Consider the following 10937-nt stretch of genomic DNA (forward strand, 5'->3'; position numbering starts at 1 on the left):
CCTATGAATATTATGCACAGCCTTTAAGGTTTTCCTGGTGACAAGCACACAAACAAGCACACAGACAAACATAACTTTTTTGGAGAAGGTAATCATTCCTCATGGGCTACTCATTTGTGCGTATATATATAGCAAGTCCACACGAGTTCCGTATTTACACTTTTGGCTCAGAGAAACTTGAATGACAACACGAAAACTCATACGGGCTAGTCAGAGTTGAAACCAATTAAGCGTTCTGTGATATCTATATTACATACGTATAGTACTATATTTAGTTAGATATAGAAGGCTGGTGTGGTTTTATGTTACGGTTCGCAGGCCCCGATTCGATTAGCAGCCATTTTAAATTAAAGGCAAATTTACAGGTAACATGAATGTTAGAATAGACGCACTACAACAGGGCGATAATACGTCAAGTTAGAATGTGTGCTTGAGATCCATTCTACTAGCGTTGTTTGTACACACACCGTACAGATGTATATCTACGCTAGAAACAAACATAAAAAAACTCACATTGTCAGGACTACTAGCAACCAACACGGCCAAAAATAGAGGGAAGAGGAAGAGGGTAAAAGAGGAAGTTCTTCGACTCTTCGACCTGTTGACTAAATTGTTTCCGTTTTTGCCGAGGGAAGGAGGGTGGCGTTGGTAATTACCTTAAAAAAGAACGTGTTCTTTGTCAGCTATCAGACCCTAGACGACTATCATTGCGTTTTCAGGTAAGAAAGCATTGTTTCATTGGGTGTCAACCTAAAGTCTTAATCACCTCCACAGGAGGTCTGTAATAAAATAAGAGGCACTTTGGCTAACAGTCAACGTATAGTCTTGTACAGTTGGCACAAATGACCGGGGTCCAGCTCCTGTATTTAGAAATAGGTCCTTACGAATGGCTAGCCATGGACAATGGACAGAAGCATGGACGTTATATAATGGAAATGCGTGGTGAAGCGCTCCCGTGCAGATTCGAACCAGTATGACACTCATTTCCGAAAGTACGTGAGATAAGTTGGTTAGATCAGAGATTGTTACCTTTGCCAAGGTTCAATTTTCGGGTGTGTCTGCCTGTATGTTGTAAGGTGAAGAAGATCTGGGGCCCCTTGCAACTTACATGTAACACCGTACTGTTGCAAGATTTCCGGTGTAGATGTCACGAGGTGACATCGTGATCACTCTGTGATCACCCCTGGTGTGGGAAATGTCACCCGATAATTGAGAGCAGATGTACAGGGGTTTGGGAAGGGACATGTGTGAGGGCAGGGGATTCCAGCTAGAGACACCGACAGGGTAGGACGTGCCCAGATTGTCCTGAATAAAGGTTATCATATCCGCAACATCATGCCTCTGTCCTGATCCTTGACTTGACTCACTACCATGCCACCGTGACATCTGGTAGTACGGCTGGGGTGAGTCAGGTTCAACGGACGGGACAGAGGCAAACGGGAGGCGTTCAGAGACGCAGGAGAGAGTGCCGACCCGGAGTACCGAGCCCGCGGGGTTGACCAGCAAGGGGCAAGGCGGCGAGGGAGTGTCGGTGGCCGAGGCGAGCGAGAGGAAGCAGGAGGGGAGGCGTGCGAGAGATGCAGACTGACTCGGAGTGATCTGTGATCATGATAACCGCGACAGTAATGGCCTATAGCTGCGGCGAGGGGAGCGGAGTACGGCCACACGGCGGGCGCGGCAGCAGGGCAAGGGCAGGACGGCCACGCGGCGGTGACCGGAGGAAGAGCGGGTCCGGGCAGAGAGAGACACAGGAGGAAGGTCGGTGGGCTCGCATATATCATTGACGCACCGTGCACACCGGCCTAGTTCTGTTACTTACTTTGCTTTGTTGTAGTAGTTTTAGATTTGTTAGAATGTAGGCAACCAACGTTAGATAATTTATGTCAGTGCTATCAGGAGTCAGTGGGGTCCAACGTTTCCCGACCAAATCTGGGTCAGGAGGGAGTAGAGAGAATTTTATGTGTTTTGAGTATGCGAGTTATGGATTAGAGAGTAGCTTTAGCTAGGTTATTTTCTAAATAGGAATGGGACAGTAAAGCAAGTATTTTGCGACAAACTTTCGCCACGCTCTGGGCGGCGAGCATAATTTGTGTGGACGTGGCGGAAGTCAGTGGGGGGCGTCACCAGATGGGTCTGTTTAGATGTTAGAGACAGATGATAGAATAGTTTTGATTGATAAGAATATAAATGTGGGTTAGTGCGCAGTTAATTCAAAAGCGGGTGGGTCTGGTAGTAAGTGGGGGAGGGGCTGAAGCTGTAGTGTGTCCAGGAAAGCCATACTTCGGCGGATTCTACCGGGTAGCGGGAAAATCCGGGCACACGAAGGCCGGCAGCGGATAGGACATATGGGTTTTACTCCCCAGGATAGTAATGTGTAGTTCGTTTATTTTAAAATCTCGTATGTTTCCATGGAAGGTCAGATATGTCCGGCGTTTCTTGTAGTTGTCCTTAAGTCTGTATACGGTATGTTGTGTTTATGTATTGAGGAGACGTAGAGTATCGTAGAGGAGAGAGCAGAGGAGATGAGTTGAGACGTAGTTGAGGTGTCGAGGTTAGGAGACCGGTGTGTGTGCGTCAGTGGTTGCTTTGCGTGTCCTGTCCAATCCCAACCTCTACAGGTGAGATTCTACAGTCAACTCGGCGGACAACGATGTCCCGAGGGCCCGACGTCGTATAGGAGTCGTCGTCGTGGGAGCATCTAGCCGGGAGGCCTCTGTGGACAAGACAAGCCTCTTCCCGACGGGCAGAGGAGTTCCTGCCGTTTCCCTGTGGTTCCGGGACACACCCGGAAGTGCGCAAGCCGGCCGCCGAGGAGGAAGTTGGAGCAAAACACCTTGCAACCATTGATGAACTTCTGTTGTAAATTGTTGTGTTTTTGTTGCTGTTTTTGTGTATGTCGGACTATCGTCGACCTGTTTTTGATTATGTACGAGTATGTTGTTGTTCCCTTACCTTTTTATTATGAATTGATCGTTGTATTGTAGAAGAATTAGTATAAAAAAAAGCGGTGATTCTTGTAATTAACACTGATGCCTGCTGTCAACAATGTGGAAATTGTTAAAAAAATGAGGGGTGAGGTGTCACGAGGTGACATCGTGATCACTCTGTGATCACCCCTGGTGTGGGAAATGTCACCCGATAATTGAGAGCAGATGTACAGGGGTTTGGGAAGGGACATGTGTGAGGGCAGGGGATTCCAGCTAGAGACACCGACAGGGTAGGACGTGCCCAGATTGTCCTGAATAAAGGTTATCATATCCGCAACATCATGCCTCTGTCCTGATCCTTGACTTGACTCACTACCATGCCACCGTGACATAGATATATGTACTGTTTGGACATGCGGTTTGAATATCATGTTCTGAAGGTCATGAATAATAATGAAGGTCGTGCTTGGTGAAAGCGCTTACGTGCAAGTTTCTTAACACATAACACATACCCACCTGCCAAAGGTCTGGACAATCCATAAAAAGGATCGTGATTTAAAGGTGTGAGGACATAGACCCAGACAAAAAGGAGTTGTTCAGAGTATTTTAGCCAAGAAGGCTATTGTAACATTTCCTCATAGACTAAGTAAATGATGTCTTGATTTGGACGGTGTATATCTAATATTGTGGGCTCTTGTTTAGCCATGTCCTTTGTAAATGCCTTTACAGTGTAACTACTTGTATTACATATTGTATATTGTTTAGTTACATGGCCGTGGCTGTATGTTTTATACAGCCTAATAAATCAAAGCAAACATAATGTAACATAACATTGCATACTTTATTTAGAAAATCCATAATCTTCCTAGACTTCAAGACATGATTCAAACAGCAATGACATACATACAGAACATACAAACATCAAATAAATATTTACATACTGTGGGTCGAACAGTCCACTGCTAGTACTGTACATACAAGTGGTTATATCAAAACGATACTGGGCAGACAATATCATTATTCTGGAAGGGGACAATAACAAACAGTCCTGTATCATCACGTCTTCCATACAAGTCCGAAACTTCCGAATAAATATTGATGGCAAAATTTAACCTAGAGAAATCCATTAAGGCTTAGGTCCCAATTGGAAAACGGGGCAGTTCACTGGCTATTTTTGGCATTTTCGTTCGTGACCCCTACGTGGCACCTTGGAGCACCTTGTGGCTCCCGGTGTATTTTTGGTCCCGGCCGGGCACCGGGTTGAACTTAAGTCGAACTTAAATGAACATGCACAAATATACGCCGTGACCTACCCGTGTGAAACACCGAGGAAATTGAAGGGCGGCCTGCATTGGAACCGGACGTTCCTATTTGCGCAGGAAGAACTCTGCTCTACTCTACTCTCAACTCTACTCTACTCTACTTAACAGTTAGAAATCACAATCGCAGTCACAATCCCCACAGTCACAGTCGCCGCAGTCACAATCTCCGCAGTTACAAGCGAAACAGTCGCCGCAGTCACAGCAACCCCCGCAGTCACAGTCGGGACATGTACCACAGTAGCAGAAGCCACACCACCAGTCCGTGTGGTCGTGCCTGTGACGTCTCTTCTTGTCATCTGTCGCCGGATCAGCAGCGTCAGGTGGCGTCGCACGCTCCTCCACTAGGACACCTGACGCAATATGATATTAAGAAAAAAAAATTAATAAATGAAGTGTCAAAGTGTGACGTAGTACACATCCACACCAGAAACAACTGTTCTGTCAATTCGTCTACGTCATTTTACATACCCTGGGCCCGATCGGGCTGTGTGCGGAAACGAAAAATTTGAGTTTATGCCAATAAATGTGCACAAGGCAAGCTGTTGAAACATTTTTAGTACGTTTTATGTTCTCGTTGGCTTTCCGTTCCCCGAAGCTGCCCGGCCGGGCCCCTTTGTGGAAATGTGACGTTAACCTAATCTTGATAAACAAATAGAGACTATACCTTGTGCGGTGACAACCGGCTGAGTGGTGACCGGAGGGGGAGGATATTGATCCTCTCCAAAACTGACTCCGTTTAGACCAGGATGCATGACATCAGCCTGTTGATGCGGGTAGGCACCATTTTCTACAGGGGGTCCGGTGGGTTGTCCTCCGGAGTTCACAGCTTCTTGGTACGACGGAGGCGGTGCGGTATCCATGCTGCTTGGTACAGAAGGCTGAGAAAGAACATGTTACGTCTACTGTTGTACCACAGGCCATTTTTTATTCGTGTAGATCGGGTCTAAAACTACATTATTGTGTAAAGCTCGTTCGGCTTAATTCCATGGGGTTACCTATATTCGTTGTCTTTAAAAACAGGGTATTTAGGGATATCAAGTCAACGGGCGGTGGTTTTAAAATTGCAGTATCTTTAAAATATTTCAGTTTGAAACCACCGTCTTTCGACTCAATACTCTATTTAATACCCTGTTTTCAGAAACAACAGATATAACAGTGAGGTTACCCCGCGTACAAAGGTGAACTAGCGTTATATCAACGTTGGACCGGTCGTGTACGCTTGTTGCCCAGGCCCCGTCAAAGAAGATTACACCTAATCATGTTTTTACTCTCCAAGCAGAGAATGGGAAGATTGTGACAATTTATTACGTGCCCCATTTTGTGGGGACGGCTGAAAGACAACGGAGCATGCGATAACGCAAGGAGGTTGAAAGAGGGGAAGGTTCCCCTCTTTCAACCTCCTTGGATAACGATAGAAAGGTTACATTCTTCCCCACCGACCTCTGCTTGAAGACTACAGCAATCATTAACTACATACATGGCGGCTGACCGAGATCGTTTAGTCCCCAAGCAAATCTATCAGAACAAAGGCAGGATAAATAGTGTCCAATTTTGGGGCCGATTGGACACTGTTTAGCCATTTGGTTACTCTCTTTGCCCCCCCCCCCCATAGATCTTCTTGGAGATTAGGAGCCGCTAGCGATATTTTGACTGATTTTCCGTTCTCAGGACCACATATATATTACATGTTCCATTTTCCTTGATAGAGAAGCGAGCAGTTCCTCAATGATGCTATTTTGGAAAGTGGGATCGTTATCATACGGAGGCCATAGTTCATCAGATGATGCCTTTCAAATATAGCACGCTGGTGTGGTTTTACGTTACAGTCTCTAGGCCCGAATTCGGTTGTGCGGCCATTTTAGCAGGAAAATTTACTGGCAGCATAAACTTAAGTAAGTAGTTAGATTTACCCTAACCGGACGGTTATACGTGACGTTAGAATGCGAGTTTGAGATTGATTGTCTGTTCGCACACAGAGAAATTAAAACACTGTACGTGTACTGACGCAACGTTGTATCTATGCTAGAAAGAAACAGATACATCCACATTGTCCTTACCAACAAGAGACTCGGTAGACCAACACGAGAGACTGACAAACAACAGGAAGTTGTTCGTCTCCTTCACCTGTTGGCTTTGTTTACACTTCCGCCGTGGGAGGGGGTGGCGCTGTAATTTTCTCAAATAAGGCCGTACAAGTAACCTAATCTTGTCAGAGCTTAGACGATCGCTTTACCAGGTGAGAGAGCATTGTTTCACCCAGTGCCAACCTAAAGACAATCTCTGTAAGAGTCATTTTCGTGAAGGGACGAGGTATAGCCAAGTACAGGTTGGCACAATACGGACGCACCTGCGTTTAGGTCGTCAAGGATGGCTTGCCATGGACAATGGATAGAAGGCTATACGTGGTGAAAAAGCGCCCCATGCATTTTTGTAAAGTATTGCATGCTTTCCAGCAACAACGACAGCAAAATTAAATTAGAAATAGTCTGTTTAATACAAAGAAAACATTTCATATTGCAATAATCCTTTATAAAACTTGCTTATTTTCATTATGGCATTAAGGCAGCTGGTGTGTTACGAATGGCGGTTATACCGGCTATAGAAATACAGATTTAAGATCTGTTTCAGATTCCCGCTCACTTACACACAACGGGTAAGCCACATCATACAATCACGTTCACCTGGGTAGTTTCCAAGGGGTCCCGATTGTATTGCATATTGCATATTGTTCAGTTACCATGCAGTGGTAGCCTTTGTAATACAATAGCCTTCGACTAGCTGCGTAGCCCTGGTTGTACGTTCGTATACAGCCTAACATAATCAAACATGACATAACATACCATTACATATAGGGGTGGGTACCGGTACAGAAAATGCAGGTCCAGGTCCGGTTCAGGTCCAGAGGATCAGGTCCAGGTCCGGACCTGAACCTGGACCTGATTCAGTATAGAAAGGATGTGAATCCATTTCGCAACAAAGAAGTATGTTTTGTGGAGTATTTGACTCCCACTGGCATTCTAAAATCCTGCGAGATTAACTGCCTCTGTACGATTGACTGTAAAACTTTGTAGAAATGACTGTAAGTTCTACTCTGCTTCGCTCTTGTTATTTTCTTCCACCGGTAAGCCCCAAAACATGTGAATTCCTGATCATGTAATCTGTTTATTTTCTAATAGGTCCAACATCCGGTTCACCTAATTTTTCCAGGTCCGGTTTTTCCGGACCGGTCCAATAAGAAAAAGTGTGGCAATTAAAATTATTGCCATGGCGACGGTTTTATTGTTTATAAATATTAAGGATTGTTGTTATCAATGGGTTTTAATAGTCGTATTCCATTCGCCTGGCGATTAATGTTTAGAGAGGATTGCTGTCAAAAGGGGTTCTCTTGTGAGTGAAGGGTGAACTAATAATGTGAATGCTTCTCATCAATTTTACAAATCAGACCTTCATTTACATAAATCATATCATCAGTTGATCATCTTCTCTAGCTAAATAACAATAGGCTAGAAATATCAAAGTCTTAGCAAAGAAAGCTATTGTAGTATTTTCTAATAATTTATGTAAATGAGACCCTAATTTACTTGATGTATGTCTAATAACGTTCAAATATCGTATTTGCCAAATGTTGCAAGAATGAAATTATCATCATCAACCACTTTGATATTATAACAATTTCTCAATGATTATGCAAATTAGATAACAATTTGTATCATTTTATGTCTATCTATATTTCTCTATTTTTAAATTGCATATGCTATATGTTTGACTGAGTGTCCTATTACGCGGCTATGAATTGATAACTGATGTAGAGTCATACGCGCACTTACGCCTCTAGATACGGCCGTTTTTCATGGTCCGGATGCGGCGCACCACTTAGAGCAAGTCACACATGTTGAACTAGAGTTCCACGACCCCATACCTTCGTCATTAATTATGAAAATAAGGCTCTCATTTGCATAAATTATATAACTTGATCATCTCCTTCACCAAACAGACGTGCGCAATATATGTTAAGAAAGGAGGATTTTGTCGCTTTTTCTGATAATTTATGCAAATAAGGACCTCATTTGCATAATCAATATTCAACGATGTTCACCTGTACATAACTTCCAAATGCTACAAGTATGAAATTCCCGCCATTTACCACAATGACATGAAAGCATTTTCTCATTAATTATGCAAATTAGGTCTTTATTTTGCACAATATATATCTATCAATATTCTCTTTTTAAGTTACAAAGGTCACATGTTGCAATGGTCCTATAATTGAACTGAGCATGTTTAGACGATTTTCCAATCAATTATGCAAATTAGCTTCCAATCTGCATAATTGATATAGAATTATATGAAGCATCACGTAACCTATCCACATACTAAAAATCATAACAATCCGTCAACCCCTTCTTGAGTTATTCCCTTTCAAAGTCTGACACTACACCTGTCCTGCAGTTCCAAAACAAGCCGCTAGGGGGCCCAAACCTATACCACTTACTCACGGCATCAAAAGCTGTCTACAACTTAAAATTCATAGCCGCGACATGTCCAGAACTCGAGATATCAAACCAGGAAGTTCCGCTGCAGTACCGTAACAGGCCGCTAGGAGACCCAAAATCTAATCGTTTCCAGGTCTCAACAAGACCTACCCACATACCGAATATCAATACAATCCATCCAGGCGTTCTAGAGTTATGGTGGTCTTCTACAAACAGACACACATACAAACGCTACCCAAAATATAACGTTCTTTAATGGCGATGTTAACTATCACATCGCTATCTCACAACCCCACATGTTATACATCATTTAAGCTCAAACAATGCTTGTTTCACACATTAGTTTGCATTTTTGAAACAAAGATATCAAAGGTGAAGAAGGCCGCACCAAACTTTCCAAACTCCAAACGAACGAACCCGGAAGTGATTTCCACGACTCACGGGTCATTTTCCGAGGAACATATTTCAACCATCCTTTATCCCCTGTTTCAAATGTTTACATTTCCATGACCACCATACTACATACTACAATTCTGGTACGTCTGAAGTACTAGGCTTTTCTCAATTTTGCACGGCGATCAATCGAAAATCGCCTCGCGAGAATACACTGCTGTGCACACGTCTGGAAAGCATACCCGTGAAGGTAATGGTTCAGTCCGGCATGATGCGCGGCATGATGCGCGGAAAAAAAATTCCTGAGATGCCTGTACAGTTTTTAGAATTCTTTGCAAATGGTCGCTCACTATACTATTAGGCTCGCCAATCAGGCGTCGCCAAAAACTGGTTTTGTACCAGTACACCGTACCGGTACCCAGCCCATATGATATACCGTTTAAGGTATGATGTTTGGGTTTTGACTAAAAGTCTTCCACATAAGCCAGAAATTTCCATGTAAATATTGATGGCAGAAACGAACCTTTACCCGTTTAATATATATCGAATTTGAATACATAAAGACATGGTTACATTCCCTGCATAGCAGATATAGGAAAATAAATTTACATTTCCGGTCATATATGTGCAGACAAAATTTACGTCTTACATTAATCCATGCACCTGGTATATTGTATTTGTCTTTTTGTTACCTTGCGCCCTCCCGGTGAAGTGTCAAGAGACAAAGGAGTGACCTAGGATTTTAACACAGAAAGTATAATATTCGTCTAGGGATGGGCACCGGTACAGCGTGCCGGTGTGACAGCGATCTCGCCCCCCCGGCGATCTCGCCCCCCCGGGGGGCGAGATCACTAGCGTTTTCGCCCCCCTTTAGCGTTTTCGCCCCCCCCCCCCCAAGAGCAGCTGGTTACTACATATTACAGGTGCGCTACCTGGTACTATACTGCACCTGGGGAGTAACGTGTATGGTGTGTTACCTGGTACCTTATGGCACCTTATTACCGTACCGTAAGATGCCTGTCATACCTCGAAAGTCGATACTATATTGTTCGGTGCAAACATGACATTGAAATGAAAAAGACAATTTTTGCAGCTGAGGTGGCATAAAAACAGTACTACTGCGAACGTATAAATCAACACCGTCTATGGTACGGAATACGTCAGCTATATGTTTTCAATTTGTCACAGTGTTTTCTTTCTTGTGCTGGAAACATTTCCAAAGCACTAACAAAAACACACATGAATAATAGTTTCTCATTATAAACACTATCTACGCGCAAGTTGATATAGCTGTTGCTAAATGCTACACAAACACTGGTAAAGTACCAGTCTTAAGAAACACGGGTAAATGCATCAGTTCCTAAATACTAGAAAAAACAGTCATGTTGGAGGTGAAGATATCCCTTGGCCAGATGCATATACCAAAATGTGCGTTATTCTAATTAATACCTATTATTTGCATAATTAATAAAGACATCACATAGTTATTTTGTGGTCACTTCATGGTAGAGACTTCATATTGGAGATATATAGGTTGTTTGAGGACAGGTGAATACAATGAAATACATCTTATGTCAAGACTCAGGTATATGCAATAATGGGAATACAAGGGACCCAACCCTCCTTGTCTGAAACAAGTTCAACTATCTTATTACCATGTAATTACGTCAATATTGATACTATGAATGGAGTTATGTATCAAACTCGTGTACTTATATCATTCTGAAACTGCATTTTGTGATTTATACCAATCAACTTCTAAAATGTCATGTAAACCCGTTTTTTTTTTGGGGGGGGGGGGG

The 10937-nt window shown here is 43.3% G+C and overlaps 1 protein-coding gene and 1 long non-coding RNA gene across 3 annotated transcripts; one reads left to right on the forward strand and one right to left on the reverse strand.

Moving 5' to 3' along the window:
• Positions 1-1145: 1145 nt before the first annotated feature.
• LOC118412059 lies at positions 1146-3264 on the forward strand. Its single transcript, XR_004830716.1, has 2 exons — positions 1146-1758; positions 2619-3264. It is a non-coding gene; the product is annotated as an uncharacterized LOC118412059 (long non-coding RNA).
• Positions 3265-3749: 485 nt separating this feature from the next.
• On the reverse strand, positions 3750-6654 carry LOC118412058. Of its 2 annotated transcripts, XM_035814662.1 has the most exons (4): positions 6307-6654; positions 5008-5127; positions 4914-4965; positions 3750-4599 (listed from the first exon to the last, which is right to left on the reverse strand). In XM_035814662.1, the coding sequence occupies exons 2-4, from the start codon at positions 5107-5109 to the stop codon at positions 4358-4360; spliced, it is 396 nt and encodes a 131-aa protein (XP_035670555.1). In that variant the 5' UTR covers positions 5110-5127; positions 6307-6654; the 3' UTR covers positions 3750-4357. The 2 variants fall into 2 exon arrangements, with proteins under 2 accessions (XP_035670555.1, XP_035670554.1); XM_035814661.1 differs by having other exon boundaries at positions 4914-5127; positions 6307-6651.
• Between the last annotated feature and the right edge of the window lie 4283 nt (positions 6655-10937).

This window comes from Branchiostoma floridae, chromosome 3 (genome assembly GCF_000003815.2).
Source record: "Branchiostoma floridae strain S238N-H82 chromosome 3, Bfl_VNyyK, whole genome shotgun sequence".
Taxonomy (NCBI): Eukaryota; Metazoa; Chordata; class Leptocardii; order Amphioxiformes; family Branchiostomatidae; genus Branchiostoma; species Branchiostoma floridae.